The 23788-nt window shown below is 43.2% G+C and overlaps 1 protein-coding gene across 2 annotated transcripts in view; it reads right to left on the bottom strand.

Moving 5' to 3' along the window:
• Positions 1-23788, bottom strand: part of WWC2 (WW and C2 domain containing 2) — a 161430-nt gene that overhangs the window by 99061 nt on the left and 38581 nt on the right. For both annotated transcript variants that reach the window (XM_054990137.1, XM_054990138.1), the window contains exon 2: positions 7690-7799. In XM_054990137.1, the coding sequence (XP_054846112.1) occupies positions 7690-7799 (110 nt within the window). The remainder of the gene's footprint in view (positions 1-7689; positions 7800-23788) is intronic.

Below are 23788 nucleotides of genomic sequence, written 5' to 3'. Positions count from 1 at the left end.
CTCCATCTCATGGCTGGCCTAAATCTAAAAAGCCAGTTTGGTGTAGTGGTTGTGGGACTCTAATCTGGAGAGCCAGGTTTGATCCCCCACTCCTTCACTTGAAGCCAGTTAGGTGACCTTGGGTCAGTCACAGCTTCTAGGAGCTCTCTCAGCCCCACCCACCTCACAGGGTGTTTTGTTGTTGTGGAGACAATGATGACATACTTTGTAAACCACTCTGAGAGGGTGTTAAGTCATCCTGAAGGGCAGTATATAAATCAAAAGTTGTTGTTATTATTATGGCATAATTGTCATCTTGGAAGATCTGAAATTGTTCTGCAACCACTCTTTCAATTATCTTGTCTAGAAAGGGCAGGTTACAGACTGGATAATAATTGGCCTCATCATTCTTTTCCAGCAATTTTTTTCTAGTAGCCTTTAGTAATCAAAGGAAAACATTCTGACATTGGGATTGATTTATAATAGACATCAGGGGATCATTAATCCGCTCCTTACAGGATTTCAGTAACCAGGATAGACAGGGATCAAGAACAAATGGTGGCCTTTGTGGATCCCGAGATCTTATCAACATTGATCACTTTAACTAGGCCAAAATGATTTATAAACAGATTAGACAGCGCATTAGCCACATCTACTTCCTGGACCATATTACAAATAGCATCCAAATCAGAACATATTTGACAGATTTTAGCAGCAAATTTTTTTGCAAAAATGTTACAACTAATTTCCAGTTCCTGAGGATTTAAAGGAATTGAATCTAGGAGTCAACAAGCCCAAAAATAATCTAACCAACTGAGCTGGATGTGAAGTAGCTGGTGCAATACTAGTGGAAAAGTGTGATGGTACTGAAAAAGTATGACTTCTTTGACAGTATCACTGCTGCCCCATAGGCCTTCCAGAGGGCTCTATAACATGTTCTGTTGGATTCCGTCTGCCACTCTAGACAACTCCCAGCTAGGGCTGTGCACGGGTGGGTAGATTTGGTATTCCCGCTTCGGGGGTTTACCCAAAACGGGAAACCGATTCGGAATACCCCGAAATCCCCGACGGCCATTTGAGGGGCAGGAAGGGCCAGAGGAGGAGGCTCCGGCCTTCCCCACCACCCCACAGGCTCGGGCTGCAGTGCAGCGGTGGCAGAGGAGCCAGCCTGGAGCCACCGCAAGGTAGGTGGCGGGGAAGGTGGGGGGTTAATGTTTAAAGGGCCCCGCCGCTGCTTGTAAGCAGCGGCAGGACCCTTTAAACAAGCCCCGAAGCTTTCCGAAGCATTTCCGAATGCTTCAGAAAGCACTTCGGGAAATACCGAAGCATTCCGAATCAGGTTTCTTCGTGTAAAGTTACCCGAAGCGCACAGCCCTACTCCCAGCTATCAAGTCACCCAGCTCTGCAGTAAATCAAGATACCGGATTGTGTGTGCTAGACTTGCACCTCTAAGCAGGGGCGGCGCCAGGGTTTCTGGCGCCCACAGCTGCCCCCACATGCGCGCATGCGCCCCCAGCCTGAATAATGACATCACTGCGTGATGACATCATCATGCAGCAAAGCCGGCCCCATTGGCCGGTGGGTGACTGGGACGGGGCGTGGAGGCTGCCCGTGCTCCACACGCCGCCCCGGATGCCTGCCGTGTCTGGCCCGCGGCTGCTGTGCCCGGCCGGGGACGTGTGGCGGCGGCATGGGGCTGGCGGGCTGCAGCAGCTGCGAGCCAGGCACAACAGCTCCATGGTGCACGCCTCCACTCCCAGCACCCCCTCTGGCACCCCAGCGCCCGTGGTGCCCGCCTAACCGCCTCAATGGTGGCGCCGGCCCTGCCTCTAAGTCAAAAGATCCTTGTTACATGTGTGTAGCTCATTACTTTGATTGGTGTTTTAAGGTCATTAGATCTGGGGGAAGCATGTAAAAGTACTGGAACATTTTGCTTCAGCCAGTGATAAAGCCTGAATCACCAGCAATGAGTGAGAGGCTCACAAGGGAGGCAGTTTTCCCATACTACTACTACTACAGCTACTACTACTACTACTACTACAACATATTGTTGCAATTTACAGCCTACCTTTCCAGAAACCTGCTCAAGGCAGGTAAAAGTAAAAACGTTCCCATGAAGCCATAAATCACCAATATTAAAAGCAAGTCCTTGACAACAAGCCATTGGCAGTAAGAAAGCATAAAACAACCATGGAGCAACCTAAAAAATATCCATAACCCAGTCCTCAGGCTAGAAGCAGATTATAAAACAGCTAAAAGACAAGACTGCTAAGATACAAACTTGGGTTAAAAATGTGTGGTCTTGGTACCTAAAAGACAGTAAGGTGGGCACCTGCCCATGCAATAGGAAACCTGAGTCGATTGCTCAAATTTTTCCCCAATGCGAATTTTATTTCCAAACATGGGAAGTGTTAATTAATCCTATTTTGCATAATAGGCACATCGTCCCATAAGTGAGGCTTGTTTCTTCTCTTTTATTGGATTTGTGTCCCCATATTACCCCTTCAGTAGTGAGATTTCTTTTAATTGCTATGAGAATTAGGGACTATAGGATATAAGTTCTGATTGTTTTTTGTATATTTAAATACAGGTTTGTTTTATGCCAATAAAGGTATTGACTGAGTAAGGTGGACATCAGGCAAGTCTGAAGAGAGAGGGCATTCCAAAGGCGAGGTGCCACCATGGAAAATTCCTGGTCTCTAGTTGCCATCTACCTCACTTCTGCAGGCAGGGGCACAAAGAGCAGAATTTGGGCAGCAGATCTTAACTGGCAGGCTAGGCAATACAGCAGACCAGTTTGTGAATGTGGTCTCCATTTGAGGAGTAGGACTACATTAACTGACACATGTCTGGAGTACATGCGTGTATGCCCCCACTATAACAATGAGGAATCCATGCAGGTCTGGAAGCTGCAGTGGAGAGGAAAATGAGGAAAGATTGCCCCCGCTCCTTCTTCTATCCCTTGAACATCCACAGGGTACAACCCAACAGTCTGAGACAATTATCAATGCAGGAACAATACTTAGCATTCACATAATGTTTCATAATGTTCATATCTATTCCATAAATTCTCTCAGAAATCCTTACAAATATCCTATAAACCAGGCTAGTATTACTACGGTCAGATGGGGACTGAGGCAAAAAAAAAAAAGAATCAGCGACTTGACTAACACCATCTCATGAATTCACAGCTGACCAAGGACATCACGGCTCACGGCTCACACACTGAGCCATTATTTTCCATCAGCTTTCATACACACACATGCGCATGAGCAAGCTGCACAAAAGAGCCTGAGAGTATGTATGTAACTGTATCCTCCCCTTGGCCCTTAAAACAATACCTGTATTGTAAGAAGTTTTAATTTTTTAAAGCAAAATGTCCGTGGATCAAACAAAGCAAACACAAGAGATAAGTTTTATTTGAAACAGCCAAAAGGCTGCCGCCGCCACTGCACATAATGCAATAGCTAATTAATCATTTATCCTTCCACACAACTGATAATGTATATAAAAAACAACCCCCCAAATGCCGTATCTACCGCTAAAAGTTAACAAAACGTTTAGCAAAGTCTGTATGCTGCATTTTACAATGATTAGACCATTACATTCCAGTCAGGTGAATTAAAGTCATAATCTCAACTTTAGCAAGTAAGACAATGACTTACTTTTGACCCTCATTACAGACAAGCTTACCTTCCAGGGACTCAAACAATGAGAGTTCTCTCCAGAATACCAGCTCCTATACCCAATATACCTGATACGGACTGCAATACAGAAGAATTTCACTAAAACTGTTGCAACCAAGTGAATATATCACTAAGCAAGCATTAATAAGTACCTGATCCTTAGTCTCAAACAATGTAAAGAAGCCATTTAACTAAACAAACGCATACCCATTCTACTATCATCCATCAAGCACATTCCCCCCATATAGAAAGAATGGTAGTGGGTGGAAAGGGGGGTGGAATGCATTCAAACATGTCTGTATTTTCTTGCATTCAGATGACAGATGTCATCTCCTGCGAAGGCTTGCTGGGCGACCAAGTTCTGACACGCAGTCTCAGATTCAGACTTGCTATGAGCTGTACGTACCATATACCTTGTTCATTTCTTCATCATTTGGGACCAGAGCCTGTGGTCTTTCTGCACAGTGCATAAGAGTATATTTCTATCAGGATTTCCTAGAATAGAATTTTAATTTTACATTCTGTCAAGACTCACAGCTATATGGTAATCATTGTGTCTAATTTAGAAAGCCACCTTCCAACACTTGTTAGGGTCACTTAGGTTGGAAATAGGTTAACTCAATTATTCTTTTCTTCTGCTGGTATACAGTTTTTAAGAGACAAGAACTGCTATGGACACTACTACATTAGATGACAATGATAAATATCTGGTTTCTTTTTTTTGTTTTCGCTGGTACAACCTAACATGATTATTCCTCTTTAACTGGTATAATTAAAATTATTTTCAAAGACCCAAAGTACGGAGTTCAGATGTTTCCCCTCAAAGTTATTGTGATTTTCATGATTTTTTAAACAGGGAATACTTGTACAGCACAGAAAACAGAACTAATTACAGTACAGGGAAGTGACAGGAATTGCTTTAACGTTACAGTGCACAAATGCAGGTGTCAAAACTGGTGCACTTGATCCCACCCAGGTATTATTGCCCTGTGAAGTATTACATTTGCATTTCTAAATTACTTCAGATTTCATCAGAGTTCTTTGCCTTGAAGTCCAAATCCTGCCCTATCCCACACCAGACTCTTCGCCATTATATGAAATATACATTTTTTTTGTTTCATACATAACTAGTTTTCTAATAGTACAAAGCACAATAATAAATCACTTTAATAGGGTAGAGTTAAGATTTCTCTTCTTCGTTGAGTTCACATCTGTCAGTAAGTCAGTAGCTTCCAATTTTTTCCCTCCAAGGAACTTTTTGCACATCAAGGTCCTCCAAGAAGCAGCTACATGTTACAGGAGTGATGGGTCATGTTCTAGGGTGGTTGGGGGCTCCAGGGGCTCCGCCAACACCTTTTCTGATACCTGCCAAGTGTTTTTAGAAAGTGGGTGGGCCGGATAGGGCTTTTGCCCAGTGGGGCTTCTGAATAGCCTCTGGAAATCTGATCAGCTGTACAGATTTTTAAAAACTGCTTCATCAGCAGCTGTCGCCATAACACAACGACCTTCACTATGTGAAGATAACCTGTATGTAAGCAAGAAAATATTTTTAAACAACATGTTCATTATAAAAGTTTTCCAGTTAAGCAGAGTTTCAGCTTGAATGTTGAAGAGTTACTGTCAAGAAACTCACTTGCCCAGCTTATTTCTTGGTTCTTTCATACACTTTGGTTCAGGCTTCAGGCCTAGCTAAGAGAATTGCAGGGAATAAAATAAGCTGTTTTCTGGGAGGCTGGTGCAGAGACGGCACAGGCAGTTCACAGCCAGATAAGGGGATGAGATGCAGGTGCAGGACCCCAGAAACTCTCACAGGCAGAACATCAGGGAGGCTAGCACATGCATTCCATCTCATCAACGCATGGCATTATGAGAGTGGAGTGTGAAGGTGGGCTACTGCAGAGCGTGCCATCGTCACAGAGCAAGTCCTTTTATGTCTGGTCAAGTTGTTCAGGCTACACTGCAAGTCTTACAGGATCGTACTCTTACAGTGCAATCCTAAGAAGAGTTACTCCAGTCTAAGTCCACTGAAGGACCTATCTTCTGCTTTTGAAGGCTATGCTACGGGTGGAATTCTGTAGCTAGCTGCCATCTTGTCTTTGTTCTCTGGGCTTCTGAGCTTAAGACCTTAAAGCTCCTGTTTGAATTATGAGACCTATTTGAAAGGTACCATCTGCATTAGGTTTGTAAATTTTCAAGTATATTCTAGCTTAGCTATTTAGCCTGTTGTTATTTTGCTTCTCCTGATCGTTCACTTCTATAATTTCTATAATTTGCATTTTGCACTTCCTTTAATAAACTTTATTAATTGTACTTGTGTGGAGTTATGAAGTTGTTACTGCATCAGTCTGAATCCAGTACCTTGGCCATTTTGCCATAAGCAATAGTGTTATGAACTCAACGTGTAAAGTGCCTACCTTGCAGGGTTGACTTTTGTGTGTTAACACCCAGAAGGCTTTGGGCTTACATCTTGGCCTTGAGCTGCGGGTTAGTTACAGAGGCTGGTGGTGGCATTACTACCCTAGCAAGTGAAGATTCACTTTACAGCTTTTGAATCTTGATTTCTGATACTTTTAAGGAAAAATAGCTCCCCCACCCCCAGGGATCCAGGAAGGTGCTGATTTTCCCCTACAGTTACTATTAGAGTTATGTTTCAGGTGGGTAGCTGTGTTGGTCTGTAGTAGAAGAGCAAGATTCGAGTCCAATAGCACTTAAAGACCACCTCGACTTCCAGGGTATGAGCTTTCGAGAGAGAGGGCTCCATCAGATATGAGGAATGGGATGTATTTGATGAAGGGAGCTCTGACTCCCAAAAACTCACACCCTGGAGATCTAGTTGTCTTTACTGGACCCGAAACTTGCTCTATTAGAATTATACATAACTTCACTTCCTGACATTTCGTGGTTGGCTTCAGTAGCAGCCATTCTGTAGCTGGCTCTGCCTCCATTTTGTGATTGCATCCACTGCTTTGTGTCAGAATTCCAAAGGTGCCAGCAGTCTCAAAAATGCTGGGGACCCCTTTTCTATGGCACATAGCCAGATAGCACAAACTTTTAGCTAGGCATACTGGGCTTCATTGTATTCTATCCTAGAACACATACAACATCTCCATGTGGCTGCACAATGCAGGGGAAGATCAGACAAGTGTAGGACTTGTGCTCTTCTCCTTGCTAAGATTGCCAGCACAAAGCTGGTAACTGATGGGAGACTCACCAAAGCAGCTGGGCCCTTGCTGGCGACATAGTGACATCACTAGCGACACACTGACATCACTTCCTATACAACTGGAAGTGAAGACTCAGCACATTACCTGGGACACTAGCATTTGGGTGAAACTCTATGATTTAATCCTACCCTCCCCCTCACACATCCTGATACTTTCCTTCTTGCAGTTTGCAATTACAACTAAACTGATCAAAATGGTTTAAGCAAACTAGAACTAGAAAAACCCATCCAAAATGTTGATCTCCTTCAGAACGCTCTGATTTGAAAACCACTGTGTTAAACTGATTCTGGTGTGTTATTATTCAATAAAGTTTCATATGAAAATATGAATTTAAAGTCCTCCAGCACATCTTGAACTTTGCTGCAGACTTTTAAAACTGTCTGACTCAAACAGCAGATACTTTGAACCAATTAGAATGTTACCTTCCATCAAAACTGGAGAATTATTTCTTATGTCAGAATATACACCAGAAATATTTAATTAGTAACACAGTTTTAAGGTTTGTACACTCTTGTGTAACTGTGAGCCCTATTTTGGTCTCTCCCCCCCCCCACCGCCCCACATTATGTCCTTGACTGAGATAGGCTACAATATTTTTAAAAATTAAGTAGGGAGGGAAAGCAGTGATACACAATAGTTTATTTTCCTAGGAAAGGTACTAAGAGAATTGCTGTGGGGAGTTTCAACGGTCTCATAAGAACTCTTTCTTCTTCCAGGCCTTGTTAAAGAGTCTAACAACAGAGTCTAATCTGGCTAAGCCTTCTTATATAATCAATACAGCACTTAGAGAAAACACTTACGGTTTATGTGGTCGATATAGTAGACACCAATCTGAGGGTCGTATGCAGCTTCCCATCCCCACGGTAGCTCATCTCCAACACAGTCTGCAAAGGATAATGGCTTCGTTAACCTAAAAACAAAATCAGAAAGCAATTGAATTAAGTTTATGGGATTTTTCCTAGACACCCAGCTGCAGAAAACTAAGCAAATTATTTCAAAAGTGCCATTCAGGCACTATCCTGTTCAATATCCCAACATTCAAAGAGTAAATGAACAAAGACAGTTTTAAGAAATATTGATAAGGGTAAATGCTTCTAAAGAAAGAAAGAAGTAGCTTGATTTTCCTCCACAGAATGAATGAAAGAAACCTTAACCATACATGTCTTTTCTTAGCGCCAAATTGGACACTAAGCACAGCCCAATCATGAGGAGGGGGCAAGAAGGATTCCTTTTTGGCTAGAGTGCAGAGGAGGCCAGCATGGGCTCTAAGGCGATGGCCACAATGTGGTCTATTTAGGTATATTCATTAATAAAACAGAAACTGCTCGTTCATGGCTGATGAGTTCATGTGCGTAGGATAGTATTGGGGAAAGGGAACAGCGTACCATAGGTGTCAAGAAATTATAGTTGGGTCCCAGCATATATCACTGACAGATCTGTTTTGTTAAAACCTGGGTCTTCCCTGATCACATTTAAAGCAGGAGGTTGGGGTTCAGTTTTTAGTGTGTAAGTAAGGAAATTCTTACCCCATAAGATAAGCTTATAGCTTATCTCCCTGCAGTCTCTCCCACAGCACTTCTATCCCTAGCTGAGCCCTGATACTGGGAGAAAAGTGATTTGCAGAAGAGGCTAATCCAGTTCAAAAATCTTAACCTAGCATTCTAATCCTTTGCAGCAGCCCCTTAATCTAGGGTTGCCAGGTCCCCTTACCCTCCTGGTTGGGGGGGGGGGCTGGGACTGACATTTTTGATGTCCTTTGATGTCCCAGGGGCAGCACAAAGATGTCACTTCCTGGAAGTGACATAATCACACAGGGCCCAATTGGGCCTGTTTGGGGACCAAATCAGCCCACTACAAAGTGCGGGAGCGTGCCAGGGCCTTGTGTGATGACATCACTTTTGGGAGTGACGTCATCATGCTGCCCTAGAGCATGCCCAGGAGGCCTATTCCACTGACTTTGCCCGTCACTGACCAGGTGAGTGGTGGCAGGGGGAAAAGTGGGGGTGGGGATCCCCCGCCTCCACCAGGCAACCTAGCAGCTGGACTCCAATGTCCAAGAAACAGTTGCAGTAATAGCTGCCCGCTGGTAGCTCTCCTTGCAAGAAATGTTTTTAAAACATTGGTCTTGTGTGCCCCGCAGTGTCATTTCTAGGGTAAAATTGGAAGTGATGTAGGGTAGCTCTAAGAATCACTGGACACTTCCTAGTAAAACCATAAAGTGTCCAGAAATTCCTAGAGCTATCTCATGTCACTTCTGGGTTTTCCTCAGAAGTGACATTACAGCCACATAACACCCCTTCCCTCATGTCCCCACATTCTGCCAAAAAAGTACAACTGGAGTAGTTAATTCACCGTCAGAAGAAGACAAAATAAAGAGGTTATTTTAAAAATGCAGGAAAAGAAATGTATTGCTCTCTGTTGCCATATGCGAAAGTAGCACTTTCTCCTCCCCTTCCCCTTTTAGCAGATAGTTTTCATGACATTTCATCTAACAATAAATTCTGAATAACACCATTTTTCTTTTAGATTTATTCTAGGAAATAGTTGTTATAGTGTGTGTCTTGCAGAAAAATTAATTATCTTTCTCCACTTAAAGTCACTGTTTCGCTGCTTACCGCTCTGAGTCTGCATTGCAGGGAGAGCGGACTAAAAGTCTAATAAATAAATAATAATATAATAATAATACCTGATACATTTTCCCCTAGCTCCCCGTCTTTTGTAGGTCCAAACACGTTCCATGTAATCACAAACAACTCTAGCACAATGGTGTTTTTTATGAATGGAATAATTAATGTGATAAGAAAATCTAAGCATACTCATAAAGTTAGCATGTGTGCTACCAAGTACAAAGTATGAGATATTCAATTGCATTTTCTCACATCCATTTTTGATATGTTAGTCACCCCTTTCCTTCCCTCCGCCATCTTTCTCACCTATCCTGTTGTTTATTTTACAAAACTGTACATCAATGATGCTATAAGTAGCACTGTACTGTCAGGGAATCCTGCCTTCCAGCAACCTGCCCTGAGGCTGCCAAGATAAGGAACAAAAGGGCTACAAAGGGGCCAGATGCCTTGGAGAGCACAATCCCTGGGTAGACAAGCCCAAAAGCTGCAGTGGGCACAGCCAATGCTACACCAAGACGGGAAGATGCAGACTCATGTAGCTAGTCAGTTAGGTATGCTCGCATCCAGTCAAGGGGCACAAAGCCAGCCATGCTGGAAGAGAGTTGGGTCAGATGCCAAGGGTTAAGGGAGAGGTGTCTAAGATTGAGAGAAGCCTGGCACAGAAGGACAGGGACAGGAGAGAATGGTGGAGCGGTGAGGCCTGTGCTGACTATGAGTCCCAGCATGGCAGGATTATGAAGGATCCTGACAACTCTCTCAGTTACCACAAAGAGAGTCTGAGCACAGGCTCAGCGGAATGGCAGGGCACAGAGTAGGGGGAAACTGGTCCCAACTCCCTGCCTTCTCAATCTGAGGCCCAGCAGTACAGAGCCAGCCATGGCCATGAAGGGGGAGAGGTCCCAGCAAGGCCCTCTCTTTTCCCCTAGCACTCTCACTGGGCAAGCACATACGCAACCCACACCCTTTGTCTTAGTGTGACCTAGTCCACCAAGCTAGAAGCAGAAAGCAGGCTAGGGTCAGAGAGGCCTTTAGGAGAGCAGGCCTGACTGTGACATAGCTAGATTTTGTGAGATGTCCTGCTATTGTCCAAGCCAGCCTCCACTGTTTATGCCACTTCTGGCACCAATACTGCAGTTAAGTTACATATGCGATCTTCTTCACTTTAGGAAAGACGACCCATTGACCAAGGTAGGACCAGTTATATGTCAAACAGAGCAATCCTAAGCATAGTTACACCCTTCTAAGCCTATTGACCTCAATGGATTTAGAACGGAGTAACTCTGTTTAAAATTGCACCGAAAATCTAAAACTGTCCGAATCAGCAAGTAAGTGTACCTTGCCAAATCAAGACAGCAATCATTCTCACCTTCCTGAATGTAACTAAATGCAAAGATGAGATTGTTTTGCCTGGCAACTCTTTTCTTCAGGCTGAGGATACGCAAAGACAAAGGAAGGGAGTTAGAGCCACGTCAAGCTTTAACGGTCCTTGAGAGCAGGATTCCAGGAAAGGAAAAAGGAATCAAGGGTTGCCCCACCAATAATCCAGAAGGGAAACACTCTACTGCCTTTCACTGTGCACTGACTGTGCACTGACTGGGACAGGACAAATCATGGGCTAAGACTCTGCTGATTAAATTACATCATGCCATGTTGTAAAACAAGCACACAGACTACTGCTACAGTGAAAGGAGTGCCTATGTTTAGCACTTTGATTCCAGAGAATCAGAAGAGTTGCTTTTCAAGAGAAGTAAGCTTTGTGACTCTGAAGTACCTGGCCTGTTTGCAGAATGCACCTGGATCAACCTGTAAATAAACATAATATATTGACACATGACATAATTATTTTATTTCCAAGGTTACATCTGTTAATAGAGGCTACTAACTCCTCCTCAGCTATGAGGAGGTTTCAGAAATACCAACAGATTTGAGACACTAATTGTTTCAAAGACAGCTTGGCAGCCTTAGTTTAAAATCAGCCTACTAAATATCAGTAAGATCAAGATGGATAGCCATGTTAGTCTGTCAGTAGCAGTAGAAAAGAGAAAGAGTCCAGTAGCACCTGTAAGACTAACAAAATTTGTGGTAGAGCATGAGCTTTCATGAGTCACACAGCTCACTTCTTCAGATACCAGGTATCTTCAGGTATGTGAAGAAGTAAGGTATGACTCATGAAAGCTCATATCCTACCACAAATTTTTTTAGTCTTACAGGTACTACTGGACTCTTGCTCTTTTCTAAATATCAGCAAGACATTCAATTACGGATCTGAAAAGAAATCAGTGCAGCATTGGGGAATGTGGTGATGGCTTTGACAATAGGAATATTTTGAAGTGCATGATCTGATGGAATCTCTAGAGAATCCACAGGTCCTGGTATAGTGCTAAACTACTGGAACGACAGCGTCTTCCTGGCGCAATTTCAGACGTCATCACGCCATGATTCTGCTCTTGTGGCGCGATGACGTCAGAAATCATGCTAGGAAGATGCTGTCATTCCGACAGTTTAGCGCTATGCAAGGCTGCGTGGATTCAGTATAAAATACCATCAGTGAAAAATCTTGTTTTAGTCTCTCTGTTCTCTCAACACTGCTTCTCAGCATCTTTTTTTAAAAAGCTTTCATTTCTGCCCTACTGCAAAAACTAATTGCATTAAAAGATTAATTCAATGCTGTGTATGCTGAGAGGCAACGGCTTGTTGTTGAAAATAACCCAGCAAATGTCATGGCTGAGCAGAAATTTGAACCTTTACCCCCCAGAACCAGCAAAAGTCCATCCTGTGTCAACCCAACAATATGCACACATGTAGAACCTCCACATACTAAAATCAATACAGCTATTAATTCTTATACAGAAGAGCCTTCTGTGAAGGGATTTTATGCTGTGTGAACTGGGGAAAATGTCACGGAGTTGATTAGACAGACAGAAGTAAGGAAACTAGTCAAGGGATAATGCTCAAATATAAAGGGAAAAAACTTAAGCGCTGCCAAAACTGGAAACTATTAACCAGAATACTGAATGCACACACTATCTGAAAAGAGAAAGCTTGGTCACAGCTTAATACATAACCTATTCTTGATAGAGGAACTGTAAAGGAATGCATGTGTTTGACCAACTTTATGAAGTGTTCACCATGCCATTTTCCCCAACTCTATTTTTATGCACTTATGCAGAGCTTATCAGATCTTACAGAAGGGAACTAATTGAAGTAGCCTCAATTAATAAGTAACATTCTCGTTTTGGATCACTGCATGACGGGCAGGATGGATGCTTGACTGCATACTTCAGATTCATGAGCAATTCTAAACCCAATCTAAATTTTACACAGCTTAGCATTCATATAGTTAGGGGGGAATTATTCCATGACTGTATGCAAAGAAAAGCAGTGGCTCTAAGCATGTAAGCAACATCTTGTACCTCTATCACGCTTACAGAACGCTATGAGCTGCACTGCAGAATCAAAGTCATGGACTGCCAGCTCTTCTAGATCTACTGAGCAAAAGTGTTAAGTGCCAGAGAAGGCAATAAAACTAACATTTGCCAAAACAAAACAGGATCTGAATGATAGCTCGAGGGCCATACTCTGATTGCACAAACAAAACCACAGTAAAAATAAATCACGGTCTTGCATCATATTCTACTTCTGAGGTTTCATGGAGGCATCTTGCCTGGCTGCCATTGGATTTACTTGGTTCTAAATCAGAGGGTTTGAATACCTCTGGACTCTGACTGCTGGTCCATCAGGGTCAATATTGTCTACTCAGACTGGCAATGGCTCTCTAAGGTCCCAGGCTGAGGTTCTTCATATCACCTAATGACGATCCTTTCAATTGGAGATTGGAGAACCTACAACCTTCTGCATGCTGAATAGTCATGGGCGCAAACCGGGGAAAAAACAAACCGCGTGGTTTGTGGTTCGTTCAGTTTCACAGAACACGAAACTTGCCAAACTTGAGCCGGTTCACGAACCAGTTCGCGGTTCGAGGGAGCCCAGAACGGGTCCCTTCACACTCACAGTCAAACTAAACAAGACCTTCCCAATGTCCAATACCCAACAAATTTGCAGACCTACCAAATACCCATCAAATTTTCAGAGGCCCTCACTGTCCTCTAAAGGCCCCCCAAGTTTCAGAGAGATTGAACCCCGGGAAAGGTGTGATCCATGGGACCCCCCTTTCCTGTCATTTTCTCTTCACAGTAGCAAAAACTGGCGTGTCTGCCGGCAGCTACTTTGAGGGGCTACAAACTGACCTTCCCAATGTCCAATACCCACTAAATTTGCAGGACACCTAGTCCTCACTGTCCTCTAAAGACCTCCCAAGTTTCAGAGAGATTGAACCCCAGGAAGGGCAAGATCCATGGGATCCCCTCTTTCATGTCATTTTCTCTTCACAGTAGTTAAAACTGGAGTGTCTGCTGGCAGCTACTTTGAGGGGCTGGCCCTTTTCATGGCTGGATGGGCCAGAATGAGAGCTCTCATTGGCAGGGACAGCTGCCAATCAAGCATGGAGGCCTCAGATTGAGGGCAACCAAAAGACTGCCACTGTAGCCTGGGCGATGCATTGAATGGTGCCAAGGTGTCTGGCTTCCCAAACCAGCAACGGCACACTAGTAAAAAGGCATTTGTTTCGTAAAAATGCGGCCCTACAGAACATGTGTATCTTTGACTACGAACCAGCTGTTCTGTCCGGAATTTTGTTCCGTGGTTCACTTCATGCCGATCTCTAATGCTGAGCAAATGCTCTGCCACTGAGCTACGGCCCCTCCCTATTCAGATGCAGAATTACATTTACCTAAAAGTAAACACTACTTTTTTCTAAGTAAATTTAGGATTGCATTTAGGTTGCAATTCTAGGCAAACTTATCTGGGGCAAATCCCACAGAATTGATTGGGATCTGCTTTTACGGAAAAATGCAGAAACACTTTTGATGTCAGCAGGGTTCTGTGTATTTCATTATCATATTGTGCAAGTGTATAAAAAGTACTATCGCACAAACGTCCTACTCTCTTTACAGAAAGAAATCTCAACCTGGTTTAGTGTCTCCAGCTGTTGCACTCTTTCCCCTATGTCCTTACCATGTAGAGCAAAAGAGCAAATGGATTGGGCTCTACTGAATTTATTGGAAGGTAGGCTTCCCTGACCTCATAATTTCTCTCTCTTCACTCCAGAGATGCTGAGTGTGGCTGAGTCAAGGAGATGCCATATTTAAAGACACATAGCCCACTTTATTGGCATATTTTATGTGTGGCAAGAGAGTGGGGTGAAGAAGTACCTATGCCTGAGGAGACGCCTAACCATTGTTTTCTCCCCAGAGAGTAATAAATGGAAAGGTCCAGAATGAAAAAACAATATAATTCTTTATGTTTTGTCCTCAAAACTTCTAATTAAATAGCTTGTCTTGCAGAATACTGCTTAGACCAGGGAATTAGAAGCAAGGCAGTATATTTATTTGCAGCAAATAATGTCCATGCCTTTACTCTTTGCTCTCTTCTAACCCAAATGAGGTTCACAGAGCCCATGCCAGGAACCATTCCTTATTGCTTCAGGCAGCGTCATATGCTGTGAAACAAAATTCAAGGCATAGATTAAAGAAGAATTAACATTTTGGCATATTTCTACTCTTCCTGTGGAACTTATTTCCCACATCAGTGTACTATGTAGCTGAGCATTAACTTTTCACACTGATAATAAGACGTTCTATATCGATGCACATGAAATACAGTCTGCCTTTTCATATCTTCAGACCTGAGCCCAGAACTGTTAGCATAAAGCTGAAATTAAACTTTGTACTCCATACATGATCAGAGGTGCATTGTTCTTTAATACGACTTCACATGCTCAGGATGTGGCAATGAACACAAGAGCAGAATTAGATTTATGCACAAGCTAAGTATGCTAAAATTTGGGCCCCTCAGGGCTAAAGTACGCATTACGTTTTCTAACTAGTCAGATGCAAGGAACTCAGAGCCAACTTGCTTTCACCAAGGCCATTTTTGGTAATGCTATTTTTGATAATGCAATGGGACTTCTTAAACCTGACACAGTTTAGAGAGCATCACGCATACATTAATATTCATTTGTACAAAAGGCCATTCTCTTGGCTCATCTGGCTTAAATTTAAGTCCCGAATTATCCACCCTCACTGTATAAGAGTACAATTTACCATGTATAAGTTGATTAATAATGCTTGTACCAAACAGTTATAAAAATTTCCCTAGAGCAGCCACCATTTTATACCCACCCCTAAGAATTAAAATACTCACCAAAATAATCTCCTCAGATAAACACATAATATAAGCCAGAGTCCTGCAATCAGGAAATGATTCCGAAACTAATTAAGAAATATCAAAGTATAATATATATGCTGCATATTATTCAGGAACAAAATCCTCTATACTACCCCCAAAATATGTAATATAAGGGCTGTGGGTAGGGGTTCCTTATACCCCATTTGGTGGGCAAATCCCTGCTGAAGCACCCCCATTCCCTGCTGGCGTTCAAATAAGCAGCAGGAGACAATATGGGGAAGGACATTGTCATAACGTTACTTCTGGCTAAAACTAGGAAGTGACATCACCAGCACTAGCATTTTGCCAGTCCCTGTGGTTTTTATGGTAGAGCTTGGTGAACTCTTACAACATCTTTCTGATTTTAACTGTAAGTGATGTTGGCACATCCTTTCCCCCTTTTGCCCATACCCTGATCCCTACAGTATCCAGGGGATCCGGGAGTATGCAGGGCAACCCTAGCTGGTCAGACTGAGAATTTTAGGGGTTTGACTTGTAATTTTAGGGCCATATAAAAACAAGGAGACAAAATCACTACATAATGCCCTAATATTCCACATGTTTTATTGCTGCATTTGGCACAGAATGGATGGGATGACTGTTAGGCCATAGATAATATATGGCTAGAGAGAGGGAGCGAGGAACCACTGAATAAGGTCTGTTTTCTGTTCTTTACTGCCCTCAGCTGTTGATTGTAATTTAGGAATTCTGTACGTGCCTTGTGCACTGAGAAAGGTAGTTGTATGGTTAAGGGGAAAAGAGGAGACTGAAAGAACTGAACCAAGGAATTGGAAGATGTGCAATGCATACCTTCCTTTGCGTAAATGGAAAATGCAACCTGTGTTAATCTAGGAAAAGCCTAACTAGCCTTCAATGAGTCTGGGGAACCATAAGCAACAGCACAGGACTAACTTTATCCTACTGAATATTTAGAGGTAAAGAGCATTCGACTCATGCAATGGGACTAAGTTGCGTCCTCCCCCCCCCAAAAAAAACTGGCTTTGTTTTTGTTTCCCATGTGCATTTGAAGTTGAATTAATTTGAATTAAAATTTCAATTTAAATGAAAGATCCTGGGCTGTTCTTTATTATTTTATTTATTTATTTAGATTTCTATTCTGCCCTCCCCATGAAGGGTTCAGGGCAGATTACAGCATATTTGCTGTAAAATATGCTTTCTGCTCTAAATGTTCAGTGGCCAAGTTGTTTTTATGTGAAGGACGCAGAAGGGTCCATGTCCACCTCTGTCTAGTGTCCGTACGGTTGCCAGCATTCAAAAGGGACTTTGCTTTTGAAGGCCTTTTGAAATGGCACAAACTGGGAATTCAGGTTCTTATGGTACTGTCTCTTCATAGTACACAGTTGTTTGCAGATATATAAGAAAGTGTCAGTCTTGAATACTATGTGAAAAATGTGGTGATCACACTAGCTATGCAAGTTTGTAAGAAAGGGATTTTCAAATGATGACAGAATGAGCTTCCTAGATTGGGGAGAGGGGGTAGCAGAGGTGGATGGAAAGTTACACCAAGTGTAATTTAGAGAGATCTCAGTCAAGTAACAGGCCTTGGCCCACAGACATCCATTTCAAGAGAACAGACCAAGATCCATAATGTTATATAACACCATGTATGAGAGAGAAGTAAGAGTAAAATTCTGCAGCAATCCTAATTTTCATTCCACTAGATGCGTCCTTACTGATTGTGGGCAACAGATCAGCACTTGATCTCCTGGTCAAACTGAAATGGTGTGACAGATGGAGAGTACTGAAGAGCCACATGGGAGCTTACACCTTCCCCAGTAAATTCCTAGGCTTCCTTGAGAAATGAGCTTGTAGAGCTTGTGACGTGTCCAGTCATGTTCCCTCTCACAATAATAAAATCAATTGACTGTACCAAACAGCACAAGTGGCTTGAAACGCTCTTGTGAAAGGTACCACAAAGTGAACAAAGTTTAAACTATTTTCTCAGGGAGTTGGCTCAGAAATATCAGCTGGCTCCTTGGCTTTGCTTTCTCACAAACTTACTGCCCCCCCCCCCCATCATATCCTCCTAGTCTTAGGGCAGCACTGTGGGAGAACGTGACGGGCATGACTCGTGCCCATTGTCACCTCCTAGACCTGTACAGCCACCAGACGAGTTCAAGGCAAATCCAAGATGCTGGTAGCACCTCTGGGCTTGGCTAGCTCCAAGTATTCTGGACAAGTATAACCCTCATCTCCTTCCCCCCTCTCCTTACCGGCAATTTTGATTACTGGCACAAAAAACATTTTTTGTTTTCCTGCACTTGAAGATGTTTGTTTCCCGTTTCCCATCTGAAAACGGGGGATCAGTTTGTTCCCCATTTCCCATCTGTAAAATTACCTTCTTTAGTCTAGGTGTCACCCCCCGCCCTTCAACCTCACATTCATCCTGTGCTATGCTGCCTCCATCATAGACTGTAAACTCATTGAGGCAGGAAAGTTACTCTATGAATAGTCTTGGCCCAATATAAATGGTATATTATAGGCGGGAAATATTAGGGGAGTTATGGAGATGAAATAAATTGAGAAAACAAAAAATGAACTCATTACTAGAACACATCCAGCAACAAAAGACAAACAGAAAAGAAGACTCCCTAACTGGACTTTGACCCATCTGAATATGTTGTTACTGAATATAAAGAGGCTAGATAAAGATTATGTAATAAAAATTGCAGAGAGGCTTCACTGACATTCAGAAGTCTTCTGAATGAAAGAAAGCAGTGATAACGTAGTTTTGTTTTACCTCCTATGGTTCCTTGTAACAGTGTGAAGCAACTTTAATTAGGATGAATACTCTGCAAAGAAATGTATGATCAGCTTCAGCCATTTCCTCACCTTGTTTTGCACAAGGGAGCTCTAAAATGTTAAATCCTTCCTTTGTTCCCAATTATTACTGCAGTTAGGAGGTCAAAGAACAGCATGCCTGATAGTCCAAACAGGTCAGAGAACAGCATGGCTAATAGTCCAAACAGGATAAAAGTCTATTTGGTTGAGGTTTGACCTCATTAATTGGGAAGAACAAATGAGCAAAACTGTGATGTTAACAATCATCTAATGCCCAGTTGCTCTCCGGTCACAAAACCCATGTGGGTTCTTCTGAATAGCCTGCAATGTACAAACAAACTGGAAAACAAATGCTAGTGATTAGACGAAGGTCCGCAATGTGGTTTGAATATGAAGCTGTAGATCAGCGCTAGTACACCCTTCTCCTTCTTGACTCTAGATCACACTATGTAAGACATCACCATCAGAGCAAGCAACAGTGGATGCTACAACACAGCATGACTCAAATGCTCCAACAGGAAAGAAATTATTAGGAAACTTTTATACCTGCACCAATTCCAGCAATGCAAAGTTGCTATTTATATTAATTGGTAATCGACACCACCATGTTTTAACTTTCTGACGCACCATGTGGGTATGTGGGGAAAAAACCTTGCTCCCTTTGCTCATCACTCTAAAACTTGTGATCATCCAGTGAAACTGACTATTTAATTATTTAGATATTTATATCCCACTGTTGTCACCAGCAGGAATCTAAAGGGGTTTACCACACCATTTCCCCTCCTCTATTTTATCCTCCCAACAGCATCACCAATCTTGAGGAAGTCAGTGTCATAAGATGTGATCATGCCATAATTTAAAATTTTTTTCCCAAAAACACTTTGACTGATTGATAGAACTACCAATGAGAAGAGTTACTGTATCTATGCATATCAGATTCTGGAACAAACAATAAAGAAACAACAGTTGCTTCATGCTCTGCTTCAAGTTTCCAGAGGTGTCTGACTGGCCACTGTAATAAACCAAAAGGACTAGACCAGCATTTCTCAAACTGGGGTCCATGCCACGGGCCTAAGAATCCATTGAAAGGATAGAGGACAAGCCCTTCTTGTGCAATCTGGTTAACATGGAAATGGATTCTCTCAGTTTCCTAGGAATGAGAGCAAGGACTCTCCATCATGGAGGAAGGAGACAGAACTGGCTTCCTGAGCTCCCTGCACTTAAAAACTAGATCACTTCAGAAAACATCAGCCAGAAAACATGCTGGTTAGTTGCTGGGAACCAATAACTCAACCCTAGGAACTGTAATTGAATTGCATCAAGAAAGTACAGTCCTATTTTTCTTATTCTGTATTTTCCTGTAAGAGCTTCCTGAAGACAACTTCAGCAAGATGCTGGAGATGTCAGAACTGGAAAGCGGAGAATCTGCAGCAGATGTGATGGCCCTGCCTACCGGCCAAACAATATTAGAAGAATATATTTAAGATTTTAGAAGAGGCATTGAGGAAAAAAATATTACTTGATCCTAAAATTGCCCCTTGGGGAATTTTCCCAAAGAACTGGAAATGGGAAACAAAGATCTTCAGTAGGAATTTACTAGCTGCAGCTTGCATGGTATCAGCAATGAACTGCAAGAAGGTGATTCTCCCCCATCTGGTAGTATGGTTTCTGGGCATGCCATCCCCCCACCCACTTCATTCCCACCCCCCCAGGCTTCAGCATGCCCCACAGCTCCCCTCTCATGGAGATGCTCCGGGACATGTTGAAGCCCAGTTCAGTAGAAATCACCCATTTGGAGGCGATTTTTACTGAACTGGGCTTCAACATGCTCCACAGCTCCTCTGTCATGCTGGAGAACAAAGTTATTTTCAGGCGCAACAGGGGAGTGTAGGAGCGCATGCGCACTTTGCACCCCTTCCCCAGTGGGGAAAGTAAGTACTCCACTGCTCCCTACCCCCCTGCACCCCCGCTTGGATTCCTGGCGCCCCTGGCAAGCTTGATGGTTGCAGAAAGTTTGGCTTACTATGATTGATTTCATTGTTTGTAAAGTATGTAATAATAAAATTTATTTATTTTTTAAAAAAGAAATAAAATATAGTTCTAATGCAGTCATCACCATTACTTCCAGTTGAAGTGTTTTTCTATTTTCCAATACAAAGGATTTCAGTAGCGAGACAGAGACAATAATAGCCAACAGTTGTTTTCAACTATATACCAGAAGTTCAGATTTTGTATGATATTAGTCTTTTTTTATATCCATGAGCAACTTTGACAGTTTTTCTAGACTCTTTCCCACCCTGTTCAGCCAGGCTCTTGCAGGAAGTTATTAACTAACATGGAAGTTTGTTGCTGTCTCTAATACAAAGTGCCTTCCAATCCTGGGGTGAGATCGATTAGAGTTTGGGTCAGGGTCTTATAGAATCTGCTATCCTCAGAACCCTGAATTTATAAGCTATATACAGATAATAATAATAAAAAAACTGATTCTCAAGTGTAAATTGAAAACAGTCTCACTGCACAATTTTGAGGACATGCAGTGGACTAAATTGGGCCCGATTCGTGGGAGCGCTGCCAGGGAGGCATGATGAGCCCTGGAGTGCTCCGGTACTCTGCAGTGGCCCAATTTGGCCCAAATTGGGCTGCTGCAGAGTGCAGGAGTGCTGCCAGAGCAGTGCAACGGGGCCTGGAGTACTCCTGTGCTCTGCAGCAGCCTAATTCGGCCCAAATCAGGCTGCTGTGGAGTGCGGGAGTGCTGCCAGTGTGGCACAACGGGCCCTGGAGTGCTCCTGCACTCTGCAGGAGCTGAAATTGGCCTACTGCAGCACACAGGAACATACCGCACCACCCAAGAGTGCACCCTGGGAGGCGTGTTCCCCCACCTTTCCCCCCACCAGCCTTGTAAGGGGGGGCAAGGAGTGAAGGGTGGGCGTGGGGGGATCTCCCACCCCCAGTGGGGGACTGGCAATCCTAACTGGACGGATCTTGGCCACTGGATCCTAGGAGCGTGAGCACCAAATGCAACAACACTTCTGGTTTCTTCTTAAAATGGTGTTTCAGTTTTCAGAATATGATTCACTCTTTGTCAGAGAGCTAACAGAGTTATAATGCCAGGCAAAATTAAAAGCTATTTATGAAAGGGTGTCAGTAAGAGATTCAATATTGATGGGGCTTTATTCTTGCCTAGCACACCACTTATGCTAACTAAATGTTTAGTCGGGTGCCCGCCATACAATATTGATTAGGAAATTGTATTTGCTTACTTAATGGCTAGCATCCATCAGTACCCACAACTGCAAAAAATAATGCTGTTGTTTTGATGTCTTTTTCATGACACATAAGAACTACCAATATTTCAAACCACTCAGTGAAAGAAGTTGCATCCTTGCACCAAATTTTGTTTTCTGCAAGAACATTAACTGCGTTATTGCCTTCGGAGGCCAGGTTTGGTAGGATGGAGGATGAAAGTAAACATTCCTAGCAGAATTCTTCTTAGCTATCATGGTACATTTTTGTTACTTTTCCAATTGTGTCTCATGAGCAACAAGGCCCAGCCTATGGAAGATACTGCACAATTGTATTAGTTTTGTACAACTAGTAGCTCCTCTCCAAAACAGAATGAGTGATAGGTAACTAGAAGCCTCTAGGACTTAGTTTTAGGGTTACCAGCCCCCAGTTGGAAGAGGCAACCCCACCCACAGCTGCCACCCCCTGCCACTACTCACCGGGGGGGGGGGGAGAAATCAGGAGAGGGAGGAGACAGGCCAGCAGGCACATGGGCAAAATGAGCACACATGCCTGTGTCCTTCAGCAACTATATCATTTCCAGTGCAACCTGGAAGTGACAGGTCACACCAGAGCCAGTTTTTTTACAGATCAGACCCTAAAATAGTTGAAAACTGTATGTTTGGGGCCAATTTTTAAAGAATTTCCCGACAACCCATCACTTCCAAGTCATACTGAAAATGACGTAATTGCCAGGGGATACCTACGCAAGATAAGTAACTGTCATCTCCCACAACCCCTGGTTTTGACTTGGGCAACCCTTTGACCTGGCAACCCTGCTTAGTTCTTGTACAAGCTGATGACCCTACATTCACAAGGAGTTCTTTTACTTGTACAAGAGCCAATAATGCTGGATACAAATTTGGGTTGAGTGAAGCTGGAGGCAGGGCAGATAGAAGGAGCTTATGTAGATAGATAGAACTGGGTAAGGCACTTGGAGCAACTGACATTTGCTCATACCATCTACCTCCAATAGTACAAAAAGCTGCACACAAGGTAGCCTCCAGACAGTTGCATCAAGGAGACTCCTCCTTTTGGTTAAAATATGGGCTTAGGGTTAGAAAATGGGTCTCCATCTTGCTAAAGTTAAGCTAACAGCAGTGGCAGAGAGCCAAGCTGAGGACAAGGTGGTGAGTCGTTATGCAGCAATGGAATACAGACCCACTCCTCCCTAAAGCCCACCTCACGCTGATTAAATCGGAGGGCCATTCTTCCCAAGGACTTTGGAGCCTCCTCCCTGAATAATCTGAGCAAGTGAAGAACCCATTCTCCAAGACAATGAGCAATGGACTGCCTCATCTACTTCCTCTCCTTATCTTAGTGACTGTACAGTAAGATTTTTGTTATTAACCCCCCCCCCACACACACACACTTTAGGGCTTCCTCTAGGAAGCATTTTTAACTTTTATGCAAACCAGGAAAACTCCCCTTGTCAATATCAACTTCCTCCCCACTTTAAACTGGAGTGATTCTCCAGAATTAGGTTTTCTGATAGCCTTAATGCAGGGCAGGATCTAGCAGGTGATCAGCCTTATCATAGACCCATCACCTTCCTAGAGACAGTCATCTGTCCCTCCTGGTCTTTTGTTCACTTATCATTGCCTCACCTTATGACCAGCACATTCCAGATCATGAACATCTGTACTAAAAGTATAGCCCACAAATCCCCAATACTTTGCAGCAGTTTTTCCAGCTGCTGCCCCTGTGTGGCACAGGTGTCTTGGAGGCACGAGCTGGTCTCTGTCTCTACACCCCACTCTTCTGAGCTCCACATCAGGACTCTACAGGATTTCCACACTCTATAGGACAGGTCATATGTTCTCATCCCTCCCCCCTGCCTTTTGTTTTCCCTTATAGACAGGTAGCTGTTAGCAAAATGCTTTTGGTTTGCTGCTTTCCGGTC

This window comes from Eublepharis macularius, chromosome 10 (assembly GCF_028583425.1).
Source record: "Eublepharis macularius isolate TG4126 chromosome 10, MPM_Emac_v1.0, whole genome shotgun sequence".
Lineage (NCBI taxonomy): Eukaryota > Metazoa > Chordata > Lepidosauria > Squamata > Eublepharidae > Eublepharis > Eublepharis macularius.
Note: the sequence above shows the minus strand (reverse complement) of the source record. Positions and strands in the feature narration are given on the sequence as shown.